At 45.5% G+C, this 26,188-nt stretch overlaps 1 protein-coding gene across 1 annotated transcript in view; it reads right to left on the bottom strand.

Annotated features, from left to right (window-relative positions):
• Positions 1-26,188, bottom strand: part of mylk4b (myosin light chain kinase family, member 4b) — a 79,968-nt gene that overhangs the window by 53,044 nt on the left and 736 nt on the right. The window contains exons 2-3 of the mRNA XM_041840207.2: positions 10,684-10,867; positions 10,162-10,230 (exon numbers count right to left, since the gene is read on the bottom strand). Coding sequence (XP_041696141.1) covers positions 10,162-10,230; positions 10,684-10,867 — 253 coding nt within the window. The remainder of the gene's footprint in view (positions 1-10,161; positions 10,231-10,683; positions 10,868-26,188) is intronic.

The following is a 26,188-nucleotide window of genomic DNA, read 5'->3' on the forward strand; positions in this document are numbered from 1 at the left end:
ATGAAAATTACAGGCCTCTCTCATCTTTTTAAGTGGGAGAACTTGCACAATTGGTGGCTGACTAAATACTTTTTTTCCCCACTGTACAGCTCTGGAAAAAATTAAGAGACCACTGCAGAAAAATAGGTTTCTCTGGTTTTACTATTTGTAGGTATGTGTTTGGGTGAAATTAACATTTTTGTTTTATTCCAAATAAAAATATTGTCATTTAGAGCATTTATTTGCAGAAAATGACAACTGGTCAAAATAACAAAAAAATATGTTGTCAGACCTCGAATAATGCAAAGAAAATAAGTTCATGTTCATTTTTAAACAACACAATACTAATGTTTAAACTAAGGAAGAGTTCAGAAATCAACATTTGGTGGAATAATCATGATTTTCAATCACAGCTTTCTTGCGTCTTGGCATGCTCTCCACCAGTCTTTCACATTGATGTTGGGTGACTTTATGCCACTCCTGGCGCAAAGATTCAAGCAGCTCGGCTTTGTTTGATGGCTTGTGACCATCCATCTTCCTCTTGATCACATTCCAGAAGTTTTCAAAGAGGTTCAGGTCTGGAGATTGGGCTGGCCATAACAGGGTCTTGATCTGGTGGTCCTCCATCCACACCTTGATTGACCTGGCTGTGTGGCATGGCACATTGTCCTGCTGGAAAAAACAATCCTCAGAGTTGGGGAACAATGTCAGAGCAAAAGGAAGCAAGTTTTCTTCCAGGACAACCTTGTACGTGGCTTGATTCATGCGTCCTTCACAAAGACAAATCTGCATGATTCCAGCCTTGCTGAAGCACCCCCAGATCATCACCGATCCTCCACCAAATTTCACAGTGGGTGCGAGACACTGTGGCTTGTAGGCCTCTCCAGGTCTCCTTCTAACCATTAGACGACCAGGTGTTGGGCAAAGCTGAAAATTGGACTCATCAGAGAAGATGACCTTACTCCAGTCCTCTACAGCCCAATCCTAATGGTATTTTGCAAACCTCAGCCTGGCTCTTCTTTGCTTCTCATTGATGAAGGGCTTTTTTCTAGCTTTGCACGACTTCAGCCCTGCCTCTAGGAGCCTGTTTTGAACCGTCCTCGCCGTGCACTTCACCCCAGCTGCCGTTTGCCATTCTTTTTGTAGGTCACTTGATGTCATCCTACGGTTGTTCAGTGACATTCGAATGAGTTGGTGGTCATCCCGGTCAGTAGAGAGTCATTTTCGCCCTCTGCCGGTCTGTAGCTTTGTTGTCCCCAATGTCTGCTGCTTGACCTTGTTCTTATGAACTGCCGTCTTTGAAATTTTAAGGATAGAAGCAATCTGACGCTCACTGTATCCCTCTGCCAGGAAAGTCAGAATTGAACCCTTCTTTTCCTCACTCAAAACTTTCCTTTTCAACTCTTTTGGCATGGTCAATAGCAATTTTTTGATTAATATTACTTTTGAGGTACTATTAGCACTGTTTTTGCCATCCAGCTGGTCCTATTGCAAGAGGATAGTGATGACCACAGCAGTGGTTTTTATACTTTTCCTTATTAAAACGATTTGGTTCATGTGATCACCTAATCAGCACCTAATTCAGTAGAATGAGGTGTGCCTGTGTTGGAATTCAACAGACACTGGAATGGAATGGCTGTCATACATGTAGAGATGCTGATTTAAGAAAAATTTGCAGTGGTCTCTTAATTTTTTCCAGAGCTGTATATGTTGAATAGGGTGGGGCTTAAGCTGCATCCCTGTCTCACCCCACGGCTCTGTGGAAAGAAATGTGTTTTTTGCACATTTTCACCGCACACTTGTTGTTTGTCTACATGGATTTTATAATATCGTATGTTTTTCCCCCAACACCACTTTCCATCAATTTGTATAGCAGACCCTCATGCTAAATTGAGTCAAAAGGTTTTTTGAAATCAACAAAGCATGAGAAGACTTTGCCTTTGTTTTGGTTTGTTTGTTTATGAATTAGGGTGTGCAGGTTGAATACGTGGTCTGTCGTACGGTACTTTGGTAAAAAGCCTATTTGACATTTGCTCAGTACATTGTTTTCACTGAGGAAATGTACGAGTCTGCTATTAATGATAATGCAGAGGATTTTCCCAAGGTTGTTGTTGGCGCATATCCCACGGTAGTTATTGGGGTCAAATTTGTCTCCACTTTTGTGGATTGGGGTGATCAGTCCTTGGTTCCAAATATTGGGGAAGATGCCAGAGCTATGGATGATGTTAAATATTTTAAGTTTAGCCAATTGGAATTTGTGGTCTGTATATTTTATAATTTCACTCTCTCTCACTCTCTCTCTCACTCACTCACTCACTCACTCACTCACACACACACATTAATCTGTATGTGTATTTTGTGTGTCTGCAGGTGCATAATGTTTTTGTGTGCAAGTAACATGTGGCACACAACGCCAAGGATAGTGGGTTGATTCTTGCTGGGCCACCCTTAGGAAAATGTATGCACACATGACTGTAAGTCGCTTGGATAAAAGTGTCTGCTAAATGGCATATATTACATGATCAGTAACTGAGAGGTGCATTGTTTAGTAGTTCAAGAGTGGCAATATCCTCACAAACACATGAAGCACACATTGACTGACACAGCACATTAAATGGTAGGTAAAGAAGAGACACTGTATACTGAGACAGGTCCAGGTCCACTGTCACTGATATCTTCACCCTATCTGGTCTGACTGCTGTCACTGACACCTGTCTGTCTGACCAGAGGGTTTCATGTACGGTCGACCGTGAGACGCCACCTCTGCACTCTGTGAACTATATCCCAGCAGTGGTCTCCTGGACCTTTAACAGGCATCAGCAGGTGGGAGAGCAGAGAGCAGGGGTGCGTCTCAAATAGCACCATATTACCTATATAGTACACTATTCCCTTTGGGCCCTGGTCAAAGTTAATGCACTATATAGGGAACATGGTGCCATTTGGGATGCAGCCAGGGGTTAGAGAGCAGGACCTCTCAGATGTACGTTTGAAAGGAACCTGACCTCAGTAAGGAACAGAAGAGAAGCCGCCTAGTAAACGCAGTTACAGGACACAGTGTCTGTCGTGTCAAAATACATGCTTCTCTTAGATAAACAAGACAGAGAACGAGCAAGAGAGAGAGGATTGCTTGAGCAAGGTGCTGTGCAGAATCACTGATCTACAAATCATTGTGCATCGCAAATACCTATATGTGAATACAATTTGTGAATCTGTGCAGTGCCTTTTGATGCCCTGGAACACGCTGCATTGGATATCTGACCTCTACAAGCCCACACATTTATTGGAACATGTTTTTAAAAAATCCACACAGATACAGTACAGCGGAAACACACTCATGGCATGTTCAATAGCAGCACATTACTGTGGCTTTCTGGTTAACTATTGTGGAATATACCAGAGCTAACCCTCGACAACCAACACAACACATCTTACTCAGTCCCTAGACACAACCTTGTGGCGGTTCTTATTCATATGCTGGCTTCAGTGCTGTCATCTCAGCACAGTTACTTCCACTGTAGCGTGTGAGATCGGCTCTCAATACAGATTCACAGAGCCTTAGCCTCCTCTAGTGTTAGAAGGGAGGTGTTACACCAGTCAGAGTGGGCCGTGCAGGCCAACAGGTGTTGAGGACAGAATAGATCCTGCCTGGACTAGAGGATCTCCTTATTTATGGAAGCTGGCTTCCTACAACAAGCTGGTGATACCAACAGAGGGCAGTAAGCCACAGTAAGTAAAGCACCCGTGCCTTTACTATAACCACAGGCTATAAAAAGAAAGCTCTGAATAGGAGAGTGAACACACAGCTTAGCTTAGTGAGTCAAGTCAAGTTTATTTGTCATATGCACACAGGGCTCTAAATAAAATAAAATAAATTGTAGTGCTCCTAAAAAGTTAGGAGCACTACATGAAATGTTGATGTTTTTTAATTGATTGAGATACAGCATATGTTGGGCCTATATACATTTTAGATACTTTTGAAGCTCATGTTGTGCCCTATAAACTAATATGTAACACTGTAAATACCTGTCATTGAAATTACAAAGTCATTTGTGGAATATCAGGTTTCTACATTGTGTAAAAGCATTATTTTATGATTGAGATCCATTACATTGAACATTGTACACTGTCTCTTTAAAAACGCCAGGTTTGTGATGACAACATGCAGATCTGTCATTCATTCATTGCTATTGTAACGATCCCGGCAGTCTGAGTCGGGTCCTGTCTGTGGACTAGTTTTTCTGCTCGGGATCTCCAGTTTCCCGAGGGTTCTGGAACGCTCCGGGGAGCTCTCTTGATTTCCGCACCTGCATCCCATCAGCAATCTGCACACCTGGTCCTGATCATCACCCTTCTTAGGCTCTGGCCTAACATCCATTCCCTGCCGGATCGTTAGCCATGAACAGTAGGTTTACCAGAGTATCAGTCTTAGAGCTTCTAGCGTTAGTTTTGTTGTTTTGCACCTTGTTGGTTTGTTGTTTACTTACCTCCGTTTTGTTCCATCTGCAGTCACTCGTCCGGAACCTTCATCCAACCTCTGCCTGGTGGTCGGCGGCTGCCGAGCCATGATTGGATCAACCACTGCACCCCCAACAACTAATCAACGCCGCCCGCTCTGTTCCCTGGATTATTCAGCATCACTCTTGAATTTGTAAATAAACACTCACCTTCGTTTCAACTTACCTTGTCCTGGTCTGCTTCTGGGTTCTGGCTTTGTAACTCGTGACAGAACGATCCGGCCAGTAATGAACCCAGCGGACCTGGACTCTGTTCGCCATGCCATTTCCCATCAGGAGAAGATGTTGGGACAACATAGCACGGCACTACAGGAGATAGCGTTGTCAGTTCGGAACCTTTCTACCGGTCTGACGGAGGTCCAGAACCAGCGCAAGTTTCCGGTGGAGGATCCACTACCGGTTTCACCCATCTCGCCTGCCGCGTCTGGAGCTGTGTCCTTCCGTGAGCCCAAGGTTCCGACGCCGGATAAATATGAGGGGGAGCTGGGAAGATGCCGTTCTTTCCTTATGCAGTGTGGGTTAGTGTTCGATCTACAGCCCTACTCTTATGCCACAGACAAGGCTAGGATAGCCTTTGTGATTGAGTTGCTGCGTGGTCGAGCGCTGGAGTGGGCTTCAGCCGTTTGGGAACGACAAGACCCCTGCATGGCTTCATACCAGGGGTTCACGGCCGAGATGAGGAAGCTCTTCGACCATTCCGTCCGAGGGAGGGGACGCAGCTAGGCGCCTGTTTTCGCTTCACCAAGGTACTCGCAGCGTGGCCGACTTCGTGATCGAGTTCAAGACGTTGGCTGTGGAGAGTGGGTGGAATGAGGAGTCTCTGCAAGCGGCCTTTTACCAGGGTCTGTCGGAGCAGCTCAAGGATGAGTTGATCTCCTATCCGGAGCCTAGTGACCTGGACAGCTTGGTAGCCTTGTCTATTCGGGTGGATAATCGAGTCCGAGAGCGAAGGAGGGAGAAGCAATGGGGTCCGTCCAATCGATCAGCTTCTCAGTTCCCAGTCGGGTCGGGTGGTGGACCAGAACACGTCGATCATTCTCCACCACAAAGGATTAGTGGAGAGGTCCTCTCTCCCGATTCTGAACCCATGCAAGTGGGGCGGCACGGGTTAACCAAGGAGGAGCGTCAACATAGACGTAAGACCAACTGCTGCCTCTACTGTGGTAGCTCGGGACATTACATCTCCACTTGTTCCCGGCGGTCGTCAAACTGCCCGGCTCGCTAAAGTTGGGAGGACTTTTAGCGAGCCAGTTTCAACCTCTCAGTACCTCTGTCAGACCCCGTTTCCGGCTACCCTTGTGAACAGGAATCAGAGCTTAGCGATTAACGCTTTTATCGATTCAGGTGCCGATGGAAGCTTTCTTGATGCCGAGTTGGTGGAACAGCTGGGGCTTTCCAAGGAGCAATTGCCGGAAGCCATTGAAGCGACCACTCTGAACGGCAGTAGTCTGGCACGTATCACGATGAGGACTGAACCGGTTAAGATGCTGTTGTCGGGGAATCATTCGGAGATGATTTCATTCTTCATTCTGCCGTCTTCCCATGTTCCTCTGGTCCTTGGATACCCCTGGCTGAAGGAACACAATCCCACGTTCGATTGGGTGACGGGCAAGGTAACGAGTTGGAGCCTTGATTGTCATGCTAACTGTCTCAAGACTGCCTGTCCCCATTCGGTTCCCAGTCAGGTGATTGAGGCTAAACCCCCCAGATTTGTCCCTGGTTCCCGAGACATATCACGATTTGGGGGAAGTGTTCAGTAAGCAGAAGGCTCTGTCACTCCCTCCCCACCGACCATATGATTGTGCCATCAACCTGTTCCCTGGAGCTGTCTACCCCAAGGGAAGGTTATACAGTATCTCCCGCCCTGAACGTGAGGCTTTGGAGACCTACATCAAGGAGTCCCTAGCTGCTGGTCTCGTTCGTCCCTCGTCATCACCCCTTGGGGCAGGATTCTTCTTTGTGGGTAAGAAGGATGGCTCTCTTCGACCGTGTATTGATTATCGGGGGGTTGAATGACATCACGGTCAAGAACAAGTATCCCCTGCCCTTGATGAGTTCTGCCTTCGACTCCTTACAGGGTGCTACGGTGTTCACCAAGCTAGACCTACGCAATGCGTATCACATGGTCCGGATCAGAGAGGGAGACGAGTGGTTGACGGGTTTCAATACACCCGATGGGTCGCTTCGAGTATCAGGTGATGCCGTTTGGACTGACCAATGCTCCAGCGGTATTCCAGAGTATGGTGAACGACGTCCTGAGAGATATGATCGGTCTCTTTGTGTTTGTTTACCTGGATGACATTCTGATCTTCTCGAAGGAACCTTCCGACCACGTCCAGCATGTCCGGCAGGTGCTGCAGCGATTGTTGGAGAATCGCCTGTTCGTGAAGGCCGAGAAGTGCGAGTTTCACGCCCACACGACATCCTTTCTCGGGTACATCATCTCCAGGGGAGAGATTAGGATGGACCAGGAGAAGGTTAGAGCGGTTCTGGAATGGGCCCAGCCCGGTACGAGATTGCAGCTCCAGAGATTTTTGGGGTTTGCGAATTTCTACCGCAGATTCATCCGGGATTACAGCCGTGTGGCCGCTCCGTTAACTGCCTTGACTTCCAGTATCAGGAGCTTCAAGTGGAATCCGGAGGCGGATCGAGCGTTTCTGGATTTGAAGAGGCGATTCACCAACGCACCGATTCTCTCTCAACCGGACACGGCCCGTCAGTTCGTCGTTGAAGTGGACGCGTCTGATGTGGGAGTTGGCGCCATCCTGTCGCAGCGATGCTCCACGGACAGTAAACTCCATCCCTGCGCCTACTACTCTCGTCGCCTTTCGCCTGCGGAGAGGAATTACGATGTGGGTAACCGGGAGCTTCTCGCGGTGAAACTTGCCTTGGAGGAGTGGCGCCATTGGTTGGAGGGGGCGGAGCAACCGTTTATTGTCTGGACTGACCACAAGAATCTTGCTTACGTGCAATCGGCTAGACGTCTCAACTCCCGGCAGGCCAGGTGGTCGTTGTTTTTCGGACGATTCAATTTTTCCCTGACGTTCCGACCTGGATCTAAGAACGGCAAGGCGGACGCCTTGTCTCGGATGTTCTCCAAGACGGAGGAGAGTGGGTCCAAGACCGAGACAATTCTCCCCCGGAACTGCGTCGTGGGAGCTGTTAGGTGGAAGATTGAGGAGGAGGTGATGGCGGCTCTTCGGACGCAGCCCGGTCCCGGTAACGGTCCACCCGGTCGGTTGTTTGTGCCTGAGTCGGTTCGTCCTCGCGGTCCTCAAATGGTCCCACGCCAGCAAGATGGCTTGTCACCCTGGCGTGGCTCGGACGATGGCGTTTCTTCGCAGACGTTTTTGGTGGCCTGCCATGGCCGAGGATACTCGGGGTTATGTTGCTGCCTGTCCAGTGTGTGCGCAGAATAAGGGTACCAATCGGCCCAGCTCTGGACTACTTCACCCCCTTCCTATTCCCCGGCGACCATGGTCGCATCTGGCCCCTGGACTTTGTCACTGGGTTGCCCGCTTCTGAGGGGAACACGGTCGTTCTGACTATCGTGGACAGATTCAGCAAGTTCGCCCACTTTGTGCCAATTGCCAAGCTTCCCTCTGCCTCGGAGACGTCCGAGATCCTGGTTAGGGAGGTTTTCAGGGTCCACGGGTTGCCCAGTGATATCGTTTCCGACCGTGGCCCTCAGTTTACCTCTGCTGTCTGGAAGTCCTTCTGTTTGGCCATTGGAGCTACAGTCAGTCTCACATCTGGTTTTCACCCCCAATCTAATGGTCAGGCGGAGAGAGCCAACCAGAAGATGGAATCCACGCTACGCTGCCTGGCCTCTTCCAACCCCACCTCCTGGGTCTCTCAGTTGCCTTGGGTTGAGTATGCCCACAATACTCTCCCTACATCTGCCACTGGGATGTCTCCCTTCCAGTGCCTGTATGGCTACCAACCTCCCTTGTTCCCTTCTCAGGAGAAGGAGCTCTCAGTGCCTTCTGTTCAGGCCCATATTCGTCGTTGCCACCGGACCTGGCATCGGGCCAGAAAGGCACTCCTTAGAGTTTCGGACCGGTATCAGCTCCAGGCGAATCGTCGCCGGATCCCCGCTCCCACCTACACCATCGGAGATAGGGTCTGGTTGGCCACACGGGATCTTCCTTTACGGACTGAGTCTAGGAAGTTGTTACCGAAGTTCATTGGTCCGTTTGTGGTGGAGAAGGTGATCAATCCGGTGGCAGTTCGACTCAAACTCCCGAGGACGCTCAGAGTCCATCCCACCTTTCATGTCTCCTGCCTCAAGCCTGTTTTCCTCAGTCCTCTGTTGCCTCCTCCGCCTCCTCCTCCTCCTCCTCGGATGATCGGAGGTGGTCCTGCCTACACGGTGCGACGCATCATGGATTCCAGACGGCGGGGCCGGGGTTTCCAGTATCTCGTGGACTGGGAGGGTATGGTCCTGAAGAGAGGAGTTGGATTCCGCGGCGACAGATCCTAGATGCTGACCTCATCCGTGACTTCTACCGCCTCCATCCTGGCGCTCCGGGAGTCCGCCCGGTGGCGTTCGTCGGAGGGGGGTACTGTAACGATCCCGGCAGTCTGAGTCGGGTCCTGTCTGTGGACTAGTTTTTCTGCTCGGGATCTCCAGTTTCCCGAGGGTTCTGGAACGCTCCGGGGAGCTCTCTTGATTTCCGCACCTGCATCCCATCAGCAATCTGCACACCTGGTCCTGATCATCACCCTTCTTAGGCTCTGGCCTAACATCCATTCCCTGCCGGATCGTTAGCCATGAACAGTAGGTTTACCAGAGTATCAGTCTTAGAGCTTCTAGCGTTAGTTTTGTTGTTTTGCACCTTGTTGGTTTGTTGTTTACTTACCTCCGTTTTGTTCCATCTGCAGTCACTCGTCCGGAACCTTCATCCAACCTCTGCCTGGTGGTCGGCGGCTGCCGAGCCATGATTGGATCAACCACTGCACCCCCAACAACTAATCAACGCCGCCCGCTCTGTTCCCTGGATTATTCAGCATCACTCTTGAATTTGTAAATAAACACTCACCTTCGTTTCAACTTACCTTGTCCTGGTCTGCTTCTGGGTTCTGGCTTTGTAACTCGTGACAGCTATGATCTTTTTTTAACCTTTTTTTATCAAAGAGTCATAGTCATTGATCTCCTGAAGAAGAAGCAATCCCTTTCCCTTTTCTTTCTGTGCCCCCAAATGTTTGGATATACTGGTAAAGTTACCACGTTGTTAGCTAGCTAGCCAATGGGGCAACATTACTGAACAACGTGCAAACAAATGGTTAACGAAATGGACGCCCAAGACATGGTTTACAAATGTAAAATGCGGTCCCGGCGAACTGTTATAGGAAGATAGAAATGTTGCGGCGGTAATATGGGTCAGATCTTTTGACCTGGTTGGGCAAGAAGCAAGCCGTTTTCACTGTAGTAATTGTGCAGCCATGATGCTAACGAATCTGTACCTTATCATTACAACAACTATTATCTGGGAGACAGTGCTCCCAAAATAAAACTCCTGGTTGCACTGCAAAATATTTCATTGCAAATGGTCGCACTTTAGAGCCCTGTATGCACAGGATACACACAAGGTACACAGTACAATGACATTCTTACTTAGGTTCACACTTGACAATGATGGTGTAAAGATAGGGGTAATGGTCCTACCGGTTGAGGGTGTCCTTTCTTCTCCACTTGTTTGAGGATGAGGGGCAATAGCTGAGGGCAGGGACTACCCTAAATGTGAGAGGAAGAGAGGTACAGGTGAGAGGATGAAAGGGGTATAGGGTGAGGATTTGGGGTAAGGATCCTACCTTTTGTGGATTTCCATTCTGCTTAAGGATGAGGGGTAAGAGGTGAGGGCTGGGGGTAGCCTGAAAGGTGAGATGATGAGGGGTTAAGTTAAGGGGGTTAGGGTTATGTTATGAATGAGGGTTGGGGGGCAAAGATGAGAAAATTAGGGGGTAAGATAATGAGGGGTAAAGGTGAGGGTGCAGGACCCCACTGTTGGAGAGGTTATAGCTGAGGATCGGGGGTGATAGCCCTACATGTTCGGTTAAAAGTGAGGATGGGGGTGATGTCCCTACCTGTCGAGGGTTAGGGTTAAGGTATGAATGAGGGTACAGATAAGAGGTAAGAGGATGGAGGGGCACAGAAACAGTATCTGAGTATTTGGGGTGTGGGCCCAACCTGTTGTGGTTCTCCCTCCTGCTCCACATGTTTGAGCTCCCAGAAACTCCTCATGGTCTCCACCTTCTCCAAGTGTCTGAAGAACGCCAAGCGAGTCTGATGGACTTTGCCATTCTGCTTTCTGCTTCCTGGGGCTGACTCACTGCTACGACCTTCACAGCATGGGGAAGGCGTCTTGTCTGACCTACAACCACAACGTACAAACAAACAAAATTAGATCAGTTTGGAATAGAATAGAATAATATTGTACTGCCCTTGAGAGGAAATGTGTCTCTCCCATATGATATTGAATTGCACATCTAAGAGAAGAGTGGCGCATGTGTGTACCGATAGGACACATGGGCTGTGAGTAGCTCCGTTTTGTGCCGACAAAACTGGTTATATGTAAAAACCAAACAACAAAGTTTAAATTTAGCCTCTAAAATCAATAAATACAACTTTCCCCAAGCAACTGGGAGAGGGTGAGCAGTCAATTATGTACAACAGCGAACCAATCAGTTGGTAAAGCGGTGCGGCGACACGAATCCAACAAGCCATGGCTTCCCTCAGAGGAAAAGAGGAGGTGCAACTTGGAGATGAGAGTAATGAACAGCTGAAGGATATCCATGAAAACAAAGCTAAAATGCTCTCAAAGCTCACCAAAACAAACAAACTGCTACAATCTGCTGTTAAAGAAAGTAGAGGCTATCGTGTCAGACACGCACAAAGAAGGCGTGTGCATGAACGTACAAGACAACAAAATTAGCCTTTTGGAAGCAAAGTTGCAAACTTTAGAAGATGAATTGGACCAGCAAGAATACAGAATGAGACGAAACAACATGAGAATATTGTCCTTACCGGAAGATGAGGAAGAAGGAGACATTTCCAGCTACGTGATCAAACTGATATCAGAATAAGGTGACGTGGGTATATCACCAGAGGATCTGGAACGATGCCATAGGATCGGCGTGAAACAGAAGAACGCTAAATACCCTCGCATGGTAATCTTCAAGCTGTGGAACTGTCAGATCAAAGTCAACATTCTGAAGGCACAGGGTTGAAAGGAGATCAAAATCCAAGGCCAGTCCATTCGTTTCATCCTGGACCTGTCTGCTAGGTTGAGAACAGTGGTGGTCGTTGCCGTTTATGAGCATGGGCTTATTTTTATTACAGCATATTGGATGACTGCTATTCATATTACATTCTCCCAGCTCAATGTAACATCAATAGGTTTAGGCTAGTACATGATACTCTAATTTTCCCTATACCCATCATGAGGTAGCTACAACCTAGCCCACGATTGAAAGTTTACAACATACAGTGGGGAGAATGTAATTGTCTGCATCACTTCCAAACCCCCATATGTTTTTTTTCTTCTTGCATATATATATATATATATATATATATATATATATATATATATATATATATATATATATATATATATATATATATATACACACATACACACACACACACACATATATATACAGTGGGGAGAACAAGTATTTGATACACTGCCGATTTTGCAGGTTTTCCTACTTACAAAGCATGTAGAGGTCTGTAATTTTTATCATAGGTACACTTCAACTGTGAGAGACGGAATCTAAAACAAAAATCCAGAAAATCACATTGTATGATTTTTAAGTAATTAATTTGCATTTTATTTATTTTTCTTTAAGACCTCCAGTTCTCCACTCATTACCTGTATTAACTGCACCTGTTTGAACTCGTTACCTGTATAAAAGACACCTGTCCACGCACTCAATCAAACAGACTCCAACCTCTCCACAATGGCCAAGACCAGAGAACTGTGTAAGGAGATCAGGGATAAAATTGTAGACCTGCACAAGGCTGGGATGGGCTTGTGCAGGTCTACAATTCAACAAAAAGTTCAAGATGACGGTCAATCACCCTCGGTCTGGGGCTCCATGCAAGATCTCACCTCGTGGGGCATCAATGATCATGAGGAAGGTGAGGGATCAGCCCAGAACTACACGGCAGGACCTGGTCAATGACCTGAAGAGAGCTGGGACCACAGTCTCAAAGAAAACCATTAGTAACACACTACACCGTCATGGATTAAAATCCTGCAGCGCACGCAAGGTCCCCCTGCTCAAGCCAGCGCATGTCCAGGCCCGTCTGAAGTTTGCCAATGACCATCTGGATGTTCCAGAGGAGGAATGGGAGAAGGTAATGTGGTCTGATGAGACAAAAATAGAGCTTTTTGGTCTAACTCCACTCGCCGTGTTTGGAGGAAGAAGAAGAATGAGTACAACCCCAAGAACACCATCCCAACCGTGAAGCATGGAGGTGGAAACATCATTCTTTGGGGATGCTTTTCTGCAAAGGGGACAGGACGACTGCACCATATTGAGGGGAGGATGGATAGGGCCATGTATCGCGAGATCTTGGCCAACAACCTCCTTCCCTCAGTAAGAGCATTGAAGATGGGTCGTGGCTGGGTCTTCCAGCATGACAACGACCCGAAACACACAGCCAGGGCAACTAAGGAGTGGCTCCATGAGAAGCATCTCAAGGTCCTGGAGTGGCCTAGCCAGTCTCCAGACCTGAACCCAATAGAAAATCTTTGGAGGGAGCTGAAAGTCCGTATTGCCCAGCGACAGCCCCGAAACCTGAAGGATCTGGAGAAGGTATGAGGGAGTGGGCCAAAATCCCTGCTGCAGTGTGTGCAAACCTGGTCAAGACCTACAGGAAACGTATGATCTCTGTAATTGCAAACAAAGGTTTCTGTACCAGATATTAAGTTGTGCTTTTCTGATGTATCAAATACTTATGTCATGCAATAAAATGCAAATTAATTACATAAAAATCATACAATGTGATTTTCTGGATTTTTGTTTTAGATTCCGTCTCTCACAGTTGAAGTGTACCTATGATAAAAATCGGCAGTGTATCAAATACTTGTTCTCCCCACTGTAGGTGCACAGGTTGAGATAAAGATTTGAGTAATCAAGGTGACAGACAGTGACACGTTCAATACCGCCTTGCACACTCTTTCCTGAATCTAGTGGATCTAGGGTGTAATCATTAGTCCAGACAGTTGCAAACAAGTGATTCTATTGGACAAATTCAGGTATGTTTATCCCCATTTCGTTCTGCTTGCTTCCGTTTAAGAAACGTTTTTCAACAGAATCGGTGCAATGAATACACCCCTGATCACCCGCACACACAGTTCACTTTCATAGCAGCTACATACACAGAGTATACCAAACATTAGGATTCTTGACATAAACCGGTGCATCTGGCACCTACTGCCATACCCCGTTCAAAGGCACTTAAATCTTTTGACATACCCATTCTCCCTCTGAATGGCACACATACAAAATCTCAATTGTCTCAAGGCTTAAATCCTTCTTTAACCTGTCTCCTCCCCTTCATCGACACTGATTGAAGTGGATTTAACAAGTGACATCAATAAGGGATCATAGCTTTTAACTGGATTCACTTGGTCAGTCTATGTCATGGAAATAGCAGGTTGATAGGTTGGAGGAAGTCCTCCGTAAGTTGTCATAATTACTGTTTAAGTCTATGGAAGGTGGTGAGAACCAAGAGCCTAGGTTTTCTATTGAAGTCACTGGCTGAGAAAAAATCCTGCAAGGAATACATTCCGATCAGTCACTGGAAGAAAAGGAATCAAATCTCAGCTCCGCTTCCCAGCAGTGCTGTGGGTATGGAAGGAAACGCAAAGGATGGAATTCACAAGTGCAGAGGAAGCCCTAAACAAGCTGCAAAAAAACGTTCCAGTTGAAAGAGGAGAGCCCCTTGCCCTGAGGATAGGGCGAAATAGGAAAAAGCCATAAGCACACTAGGCTACATACAGTGATGTCTAAGACCAGCTTATTGTAAATTGAGATAATAGGTTTTTAGAAATTGTAGCAAATGTATTAAAAATAAAAAACTGAAAAACACATTTACATAAGTATTCAAAGACCCTTTACTCAGTATTTTGTTGAAGCGCCTTTGGCAGTGATTACAGCCTCGAATCTTCTTGGGTATGACACTACAAGCTTGGCACACCTGTATTTGGGGAGTTTCTCCCATTCTTCTCTGCAGATCCTCTCAAGCTCTGTCAGGTTGGATGTTGAGTGTCGCTGCACAGCTATTTTCAGGTCTCTCCAGAGATGTTAGATCGGGTTCAAGTCCGGGCTCTGGCTAGGCCACTCAAAGACATTCAGAGACTTTTCCCAAAGCCACTCCTGCGTTGTCTTGGCTGTGTGCTTAGGGTCGTTGTCCTGTTGGAAGATGAACCTTCGCCCCAGTCTGAGGTCCTGAGCACTCTGGAGCAGGTTTTCATCAAGGATCTATCTCTCTGTACTTTGCTCCGTTCATCTTTCCCTCGATCCTGATTTATCTCCCAGTCCCCACAGTATGATGCTGCCACCACCATGCTTCACCGTAGGAATGGTGCCAAGTTTTCTCAAGACGTGACGCTTGGCATTCAGGCCAAAGAGTTCAGTCTTGGTTTCATCAGACCAGAGAATATTGTTTCTCAAGGTCTGAGAGTCCTTTAGGGGCCATCGGGTTCTTGGTCACCTCCCTGATTAAGGCCCTTCTCCCCCGATTTCTCAGTTTGGCTGGGCGGCCAGCTCCAGGAAGAGTCTTGGTGGTTCGAACCTTCTTCCATTTAAGTATGATGGAGGCCACTGTGTTCTTGAGAACCTTTAATGCTGCAGAATTGTTTTGGGACCCTTCCCCAGATCTGTGCCTCGAGACAATCCTGTCTCGGAGCTCTACGGACAATTCCTTCGACCTCATGGCTTGGTTTTTGCTCTGACATGCACTGTCAACTGTGGGACCATATATAGACAGGTGTGTACCTTTCAAAATCATGTATTTACCACAGGTGGACTCCAATAAAGTTGTAGAAACATCTCAAGGATGATCAATGGAAACAGGGTCTGAATACTTTCCGGATGCATTGTATGTCATTAACTGTTCTATGGATGTGTGTGTGTGGGTGTGTGTGTGGGTTTATGTGTGGGTGTGTGTGTGTCTCTGCATATGAATGGAAGTGTGAGGGAGGGTGAAGGATGGGAGATTGTGACAAGCTTGGCTTGGGTGGGCAAGGGTGGGAAAGGATGGGAGGGTGGGACAAGCTTGGCTTGGGGGGTGGGGTAAAGGGGGGAGGAAAACTGGGAGGGGAGGTGGAGAGAGACAGGCTTGGCTTGGGAAAGAGGGAAGGAAGGATTTATGTATAATACATTGTAATTGTATTTATTTTTGTGACTTGAAAACTTGCTGTAAAATGAATAAGAGTTCTGGCCAAATTTGGAGAGGACATCAAGTCATTATTATTCCTTGTTCGACATTATAGTTAAGATCCAATGGTGGTTATTGGTGAAGTGGAGATGGGCTCTATCCAAGGTATCGGGACAGGGGAGCTGGGAGGGCATCAGACACTTGCCTATAGTATGTGTGGTTCCTCCACTCATCTCAATTCGGCCTCTTGGTTGACCCACTCTCCCCAAGTAGAGCCCCACCACCCCCTATACTTTCACTTAGTCAGTTAGAAAGCTGGCTGGCAGAAGTTTTACAATATACATTTACTTTTAATCCATCTATCTGCATATTTCAGACATGGCATATGGAGGTGTGGTGAGATACCCAATGGGTTGGACAATACTATTTTCGTCACTCATACTGAAGAAGCTATTACTTAAATACTGGAAGTCAAATGATACTCCAACATTAAGACAATGGAAGAATCAAATGCTTTAGAAACAACATAACACAATTTGAAGTCATGTGGAGCATTAGAAACAACACTGGGTGTGGATACAGTGGGAACATGTTTGTGGAAATGTATGTAAATGTTAAGTTGTCTATTATTTTTGTCTATGTATGTTGTTTTTTTTGTAAAGTATTATAATAATAATGTAAAATAAAATATTACAAAACAAATCATACGAATTACACATCTACAGGTCCCAATCATCAGATTCCAGCTCCATTGAAGCTATCTATATCTGGGAATGATGGCAGTGCTTTGAAATACCGGTAGCTGTGAAGCTCTTCTTCTCGATCTCTCTCACTAATCTCACTAATCCGCCATGCCAATGGGACAGTTTTACAATCTAACTCTGTTGAGTGATGTTACGAAGGAGGCATCTACACTGATACCCCAAGCGGCGACAGCAGGCTTAGCTTTTTACCTGCTGATCCCTTAGGACAGCTAGAGACTGCTGATATATTTATCTGCATAGTGGCAATGAGGTTCCCAGGCCTAACAATTACAGAGGTAATCTCAGCAAGTGGATAGTATGACATGATGACAACTCATTTTGGGTGTTCCAAACAACAATTAGTGATCCTATTTTTTATCAACTGTATGAGTCTGTGAAATTTGACACTTACTGTATATCGCAGGATCAGCAAGTGGTCAACAGGCTCAGGTTAGTATTGTGCCGACCCAAACCGTACTGCACTGGTGAGGATATTATCTTTCCAGCACAGTTCTGGCAACTTTGATGGATTTGTAAGCAGACCAGGGCTTGGCTAGGCTCAGCTCATTAGTGTGAAAAGGGTTTTACAGACGTCAGCAAGGGCCAGTGGTCTGCAGATTCAGATTAGTCCTCAGGCTGCCGCCTCCCTCCCATCCCTCCCCCTCAAGGTCTTCTTTCTTCTTCCTCAGAATCAAAGGGACTATTTCTCAGTGTTGTATTTCACCTCATTCAGCAGTGTTAAAACCATACAGCCTGCCAGGCAGAAACACACCTGTTCTTCCTCCCTATTTCTGTCCTGTGCCATGCACAGTTTATTTTACAACATTCAAAGCAACTTCTACATTACATAACACAAATATTACTTAACCAAATCATGTTAGAAACATTGGACAACGGTTAGTGGGAACAGTATGCCACCAAAGATGAGCACTCTCGGGGACATACATTATGATTCAAAGCAAAAGTCTCAGCTTTGAATCATTCAGGAGATGTTTAGCCCAATGGTGACAAGTCCATATCTTTATCTTGTAGGGCCATAGTGTCACCTCTTTGTCTCTATAGACGGGTTGCCTGACAACATCACAAAAATGTTGTGCGTGCATCGCAGAGGCAAAAGGCTGTGTGTTGTTATGATTCTGAACGATCAGATAGGTCGCAACAATAAGCTGCCATGAGGGGAATCGTAGGTGGCTCGTTTCAGCTAGTTTTATCTTGTTCTTGATACCATGTCTTGTTTTGAGGTGTTTTGACTGATGTCACGTCTATGCTAATATGGCTAAAATGTGCTACCTACCTAACCAACAACTGTAACGATGTATTTGAGAGACAACAAGTGCTCATTGTGCAGATTTATTTATGTTTTCAATGAACATTTGGAGACGAAATATAGTTTACAACCCTGTCTCTTTTGCCCCAAAGTTGCTAAACAACCAACCTGTCTATCGTGAATAAGTGGGAGCGTTACCAGAATAGGTTACCACAATGGGTTACTAGAATAGGTTACCAGAATGGGTTACTAGAGGAGGGTATGGAGAGGAAGAGGGATTGAGGTGTCAGAATGTAGATGATGATTAAGAAATGGATTCCTGCGAGAAGGTGGTGATGTTTGTGGTTTAACTAAACGACTAGGGAGACACTGCTGGAGAGGAGACCATCAACATACCAGCAGTCGACAGTGACAGCTATCACTGAAGAATAACTTGAATCTTCTATCCAAGTCATCTTTCTCATCTCAAGCGAGTCTCAATACCAGACTTATGCATAAACCATTTCTACTACTGTTTTTAAAGAAAACCCAAAAGCACCAGGTAACTCTGCTAGCCCACCACACAGTCAGTCCCTCCCTAGTAACTCGACTACGGACATCTAACACAACTAAACTCTTGACATGCGACCCGGCCACGACCCTGACCAGCCGCCTGTCTGTTTTTTTGGGCTGTTTTTAATAGTATATTAAAAGCAGCATTTGCATGCCTTATTGGGGCATCAGAGGGGCAGATGGGTGGGAGGGTAAAGGCAATGGACAGAGGGGTTAGGGGTTAAAGGAGCATTTATAGCAGCATTTGCGTGCCTTATTTACAGGGCCGATGGCTGCCCAGAACAGACATCAGAGAACATCTAGGACATCAGTGTTCCTGGCAGGGGGTGTAGGGTCACCCCAGGGGGGCATAGGGTCACCCGCTTTAAAAAGGGTTATTTTTGGAGCATCAGAGGGGCAGAGTGGGGGAAGGTCAACGGTTATGGACAGAGGGGTTAGCGGTTAAAGGAAGGCAGGCTATCACCAGAAAAAGGAAAATTCCATTGGTTAAAGATTGATTGATGTACAGTAGTCTGGTAGAGTGTGGGATAGCAACAAAGTGCTAAAGTTAGGATTGGCGTTTAGGAAAGAAAAGTGTGAGACAATGCTGCAGTTTGTATTTCATAATGTGTGTGTGTGTGCGTGTGCATCTGCGTGCATACTTGATGTGTGTGCTTCAGCTATGCAGCAGTTTGTGTGTTTTCCTATGCTGCCCTTTACTTGGCCCTGTTCAGAACACAGATAGCAGGAGAGGTCCTCTCTGTTTTCCACTGTATAATCCCCTCTATGTAACTGATAGGAAGACCTGCGTGAGCCTCATACCTCGTAAAGACACCATAAAGACAGAGACACAGGGTGTGTATTTCCGTGAGTCCATGAGTATGTGCATTCAAGTGTGTTTGTGTGTATATGTGTGTGCGTGTGTGTGTCTGTGTGTGTGCATGCGTGTGTGCGTGGTGCATGTGTGGCTGCGAGAGAGCGAGCGAGCGAGAGAGAGGGAGAAAGAGAGAGAGAGCGGGAGAGGGAGAGCGAGAGGGCGAGAGGGAGAGAACGAGTGAGAGAGAGAGGGAGAGAAGGAGAGAGAGAGAGCGAGAGAGAGAGCGAGACAGGTAGTATGAAGGGTGATATGAAGCTCTGTGCATAGCTCCATAGCTGAAATGCCGAGTGTGCTACAGGAGTACAGTGATGAGAGCAAACATGTCCGTCAAAACATATGGCAGTGCAAGCCAAGCCCACGACATCAGATATCCCCCTCCATCTATTTCTACTGGAAGAAGTCTACAGGGGGTTTCAGGTGTGGATTGTGATACTCACAATAAGTGGTGATTAGGATTATAATGCTAACAAGTGTAAATTAATGATCAGGAAATGGTGATACAGTACTGCACTGTATGCTGTATGTTGCATTTGACTTCTGTCAAGAAGGTTGTTATTGCGTTGTGTAGCACAAGAGTAGCTGATCTGGCCTGGAAATAGCCAAGCTTTTGAGACTTAGTCTGAGTCCCAAATAGCACCCTATGAGCCCTGGTCAAAACTTCTGCACTGACAGGGCAGTTAAGACAAAGAGGAGGGAGACAGGTGGGGGATCCAGCATGGAGACAGCATTTCCCTGGAGTGAATAGTCCATAACAAGGCTAGCTAGGACATAAAATGGCACCAGTCGTTGAGGTTGTTTAGCTTAGTCGCAGATCTGTTTGTGCTTTAGCCAATTCCTCTGTCGTGTTGGTTGCCATGCCAAACATAATCAATTCCTCTGTCTCATGCCAAACATAATCAATTATTCTGTCGTGTTGGTTGCCATGCCAAACATAATGCATGACTTGGGGACTTGACTGCTTCAAACAACAACTAATGACCTTTAAATGACATTATTCTCAATCGATTGAGTTCTTGAGATGGGCAATCATCCTCTTTAATCTTATTGAAAACACCTCCCACTGTCTCGCCATCCTGTAGGAAACAAGTAGGGCCACAGTGAAAAGAAACCGAACCTCCAGGATCACAATCTCACTTAGCACATAACATAATCTAATAAATTCAATTAAATTACATTTGATCTGTTTAGTCCACACTTTGCATTTGAGTAGAACTGATTCTTTCACATTCCCTGTCTCCATTGAAATCCACAGTGTGTGTGTGTGTGTGTGTGTGTGTGTGTGTGTGTGTGTGTGTGTGTGTGTGTGTGTGTGTGTGTGTGTGTGTGTGTGTGTGTGTGTGTGTGTGTGGCAAATTTACGTCACTAGCTGCAGTGCCTTTAGAAAGTATTCACAACCCTTGACTTTTTCCACAATTTGTTGTGTTACAGCCTGAATTTAAAATTGATTAAATGTTGATTTTTTTGTCACTGACCTACACACAATACCCCATAATGTCAAAGTGGAATTATGTTTTTCGAAACTTTTACAAATTAATTAAATGAATGAAAAGCTGGAATGTCTTTAGTCAATAAGTATTCAACTCGTTTGTTATGGCAAGTCTAAATAAATTCAGGACCAAACATTTGCTTAACAAGTCACATAATAAGTTGCATGGACTCTGTGTGCATTGATAGTGTTTAAAATGATGTTTTAATGACTATGTCATCTCTGTACGCCACACATACAATTATCTGTAAGGTCCCTCAGTCAAGCAGTGATTTTCAAACACAGATCCAACCACAAAGACCAGGGAGGTTTTCCAATGCCTCGCAGAGAAGGGCACCTATGGGTAGATTAGTAAAAATAAAAAATGCAGACAATGATTTACACTTTGGATGGTGTATTATCAATACACACAGTCACTACAAAGATACAGACGTCCTTCGTAACTCAGTTGTCGGAGAGGAAGGAAACTGCTCAGGGATTTCACCATGAGGCCAATGGTGATTTTAAAACAGTTATAGAGTTATAGAGAAAACTGAGGATGCATTAACAACATTGTAGTTACTCCACAATACTAATCTAATTGACAGAGTGAGAAGAAGGAACCCTGTACAGAATAAAAATACTCCAAAACATGCATCCTTTTGCAACAAAGCACTAAAGTAAAACTACAAAAAAATTGTCCTGAATACAAAACGGTTACAGTTCGGGGCAAATCCAGTACAACACGTTACTGAGTACCACTCTCCATATTTTCAAGCATAGGGGTGGCTGCATCTTGTTATGGGTATGCTTGCAGTCATTAAGGACTGGGGAGTTTTTCAGGATAAAAAATAAACAGAATAGAGCTAAGCACAGGCAAAGTCCTAGAGGAAAACCTGGTTCAGTCTGCTTTTTACCAGACACTGGGAGATTAATTCACCTTTCAGCAGGACAATAACCTAAAACACAAGGCTAAATCTATACTGGAGTTGCTCACCAAGAAGACAGTGAATGTTCCTGAGTGGCCGAGTTACAGTTTTTCCTTAAATCTGCTTGAAATCTATGGCAAGACCTGAAAATGGTTGTCTAGTAATGATCAACAACCAATTTGACAGAACTTGAAGAATTTTGAAAATGTTGTTCAGTGTTTTATGTTTCATGATTTTTTTAACTAATGTTTTCTTCCACTTTGACATTATAGAGTATTTTGTGTAGATCGTTAACAAAATATGTACAATTAAATCCATTTTAATCCCACTTTGTAACACAATAACATTTTGAAAAGGTAAAGGCTTTCTGAAGGCACTGTACCTCTATATCAGGGGTGTCAAACATAAGGCCCACGAGGGGGTCCAATTCGTCCCGCAGCGGGGGCGAACTCAATATACACTACATGACCAAAAGTATGTGGACACCTGCTCGTCGAACATCTCATTCCAAAATCATGGGCATTAATATGGAGTTGTTCCCCCTTTGCTGCTATAACTGCCTCCACTCTCTGGGAAGGCTTTCCACTAGATGTTGGAACATTGCTGCGGGGACTTGCTTCCATAAGGTCACAAGAGCATTAGTGAAGTCGGGCACTGATGTTGAGCGATTAGGCCTGGCTCGCAGTCGGCGTTCCAATTCATCCCAAAGGTGTTTGATGGGGTTGAGGTCAGGGCTCTGTGCAGGCCAGTTAAATTCTTCCACACTTATCTCGACAAACCATTTCTGTATGGACCTCGCTTTGTGCACAGGGCCATTGTCATGCTGAAACAGGAAAGGGCCTTCCCCAAACTGTTGCCACAAAGTTGGAAGCACAGAATCGTCTAGAATGTAATTGTATACTGTAGCATTAAGATTTCCCTTCACTGGAACTAAGGGGCCTAGCACGAACCATGAAAAACAGCCCCAGACCATTATTCCTCCTCCACCAAACTTTACTTTACTATGCATTGCGGCAGGTAGCGTTCTCCTGGCATCCGCCAAACCCAGATTTGTCCGTCAGACTGCCTGATTGTGAAGCATGATTCATCACTCCAGAGAACACATTTCCCCTGCGCCAGAGTCCAATGGCGGCAAGCTTTACACCACTCCAGCCGACGCTTGGCATTGCGCATGGTGATCTTAGGCTTGTGTCCGGCTGCTCGGCCATGGAAAACCATTTCATGAAGCTCCTGACGAACAGTTATTGCCCTGACGTTGCTTCCAGAGGCAGTTTGGAACTCGGTAGTGAGTGTTGCAACCGAGGACAGACGATTTTTACGTGTTACCCGCTTCAGCACTCGGCGGTCCCGTTCTGTGAGCTTGAAAGGCCTACCACTTTGTGGCTGAGTCATTGTTGCTCCTAGACATTTCCACTTCACAATAACAGCACTTACAGTTGACCGGGGCAGCTCTAGCAGGGCAGAAATTTGACAAACTGACTTGTTGGAAAGGTGGCATCCTATGACGGTGCCACATTGAACTGAGCTCTTCAGTAAGGCCATTCTACTGCCAATGTTTGTCTATGGAGATTGCATCGCTTTGTGCTCGATTTTATACACCTGTCAGCAACGGGTGTGGCTGAAATAGCCGAATCCACTCATTTGAAGGGGTGTCCACATACTTTTGTATATATAAAGTACTTTAAAATAACTCAAACCAAATCGAAACTATGTAGAAATAATAATGGACCTAGATTCATACAGTTTCTTGACTGTGTCCAGCTTGCTAATAATCACCGAATTGAAAGCTAGAACATGAATTTGAAACCCCTGCTCTATATGGAAACAATCTCTCAACTAAACCAGGCTCTGAGGTCATTTAGAATGAAGGAGTGAGAGAATGGGTCATGTCTGGACGTCACTGACCCAGTCTAGTCGGCATGACCATGAAAGGACATACCGATACATACTAGTGGGATACAGACAAACATAAACATAGCCAGTGACATACACAGAGAGACTGGCTGGTTGTTTGTGTGTGTGTGTGTGTGTGTGTGTGTGTGTGTGTGTGTGTGTGTGTGTGTGTGTGTGTGTGTGTGTGTGTGTGTGTGTGTGTGTGTGTGTGTGTGTACCCTATGGGTCCTGGTCAAAAGTAATGCACTATATAGGGAATAGGGTGCAATCTTTGACGCAGTCTCTGTCTGAGTGTTGTTGTTTTCGTGGTCAAGGTTAAGTTGCATGGCAACCACCTCTCATGGTCAAGCCTTAGGAAGGCTTCTTTCTGACTGGCAGCCCAGAGAGACCTAGGTTCAAATACTATTTGAAATCTTTCAATAACTTTAAAGGGGTTTGCCTTAGCCTGTTTGGAGTACCAGCTGGATGGGGTTTGCACTTTTAGGACTTTTCTATTGGTTCCATTGCAACAGGCAAGCTCAATCAAGCACAGATATAGTAGTTCAAATAATTTCAAATAGCATTTGAACCCAGTTTTGGCCCAGATAAACATGCAGATCTGACTGAAAGCTCCCAGGCTTTTAGCCAGAGACTAACACGTTGATCTCCAAATACCCCGGGACTAATTGGCGACACTCTCTAAACACGAACATGTTTGCCAGAAAGATCCCCAATGAGGTCAAGTAGATTGTGTTTGTCCCCTCTCTTTAATTACTATAGGCCCTCTAAGAGGGGATGTGTGATTGTGTGACACTCTCTCTCTAACTGACACTGTGACAGTCCACTTAACAAATGAATGTTAAGTTAATTGTAATTAAATTGAATATAATGTATGAGCCATCAGCAGGATTTTTTTCTCCATCCAAGCCAACAACATTCCTCCTCCATCCACACCACACACACACGCTGCTTTGATCGTGTCTAAAGCCGAGTTTGCCATGGTCAGAGTATCACAGTATCATCACCATTACTCTTTCTGAAGGGCTGGACTGGGGGTGTATACGATTACAACAACCAAATGCTCCAGAACCCAACCCCAGCTCTGTAGGCCTGTGTGTGTGTGTGTGTGTGTGTGTGTGTGTGTGTGTGTGTGTGTGTGTGTGTGTGTGTGTGTGTGTGTGTGTGTGTGTGTGTGTGTGTATGTATGTGTGTGTGTGTGTGTGTGTATGTATGTGTGTGTGTGTGTGTGTGTGTGTGTGTGTGTGTGTGTGTGTGTGTGTGTGTGTGTGTGTGTGTGTGTGTGTGTGTGTGTGTGTGTGTGTGTGTGTGTGTGTGTGTGTGTGTGTGTGTGTGTGTGTGTGTGTGTTTGTGTGTGTGTGTGTGTGTGTGCACACTACACCCATTTACTTCAATGCAATAATTTTTTATGAATGTTTTATGTAGGCCATGAATCTCTCATTCTTAGCAGTCTCTCTCTCGCTCTCTCTCTCCCTCTCTCTCTCTCTCACACACACACACACACACACACACACACACACACACACACACACACACACAAACTCTTTCCCCATCCTTCACACCGGCGACAGCCAAGCAACCTTGCAGAAGAGTGTAACTGTACCCCTCTCCTAGTCCCACCCAATGTACTTTTCCGTTCAACAGCAGAAAACAAAGCAGACAGAGTCCTTCTTTTAGTACGCAGGAGATGGATTCGTATTCGGCATTACCAAAAATAATCATGATGGAAACTCGCATCTCACATTCACATCTCCCTGCTGTAAACCTCTGCACGTGTATCTCTGTGTAGACATGTACACTCATGTAAACTGTAGCAGTTGTAAGTGTTGTTGTTGTTGATGTTGTACAGTCTGCGTTGTAAGTGTTGTTATTCCACTCATTTGCTCATTAATTATTTGCACGACAAGTAATTACATTGATAAGTGAAAAAGTGAGGTTGAGAAGTAGCCTGTACAGCATCTGGTATCACTGAATTTGAAAGGTTCCATTCAATAACGATTCAGTACTGGCAGATAAATAATTCTGATTTGCATCAGATATTCATTGAATTTGTTTTGATTTTCATATCATCTTAAAGGTGAATTCCCTAACATGTGTATATGCCAGTGGAGGCTGCTGAGTGGAGAACGGCTCAAAATAATGTCCATAATGGCGCAAATGGAATGGCATCAAACACCTGGAATCCATGTGTTTGATGTATTTGATGTCATTCCACTTATTCCGCTCCAGTCATTACCACGAGCCCGTTCTCCCCAATTAAGGTGACACCAACCTCATGTGGTATATGCTAATACCCAGTATTGTCTTTGATATAGACAACAATGGATAGGTGAAATAATACATTATTTGTGATAGAGAAAAAATAACCACCCTAGGAAGTTGTGAAGTTTGTTTCCTGTCAGAGTGGCCTGCTGGCTACCTTCAGTATTACAAAAAGAAGAGCCTTCATGATTTTCTGGTGGTTCTCGTTTTCAAGTTGAAATGTAAACAATATAATAAGACTTCACATGCATGCAAATATTGTTTTTGGGGTCATAAGGTTAACCTTCACTAAAGACTATCCTGTATGCCAATAGTTTAAAAATATCTGTAAAATGTTCC

The sequence above is a fragment of the Coregonus clupeaformis genome, chromosome 20 (assembly GCF_020615455.1).
Source record: "Coregonus clupeaformis isolate EN_2021a chromosome 20, ASM2061545v1, whole genome shotgun sequence".
Classification (NCBI taxonomy): Eukaryota; Metazoa; Chordata; class Actinopteri; order Salmoniformes; family Salmonidae; genus Coregonus; species Coregonus clupeaformis.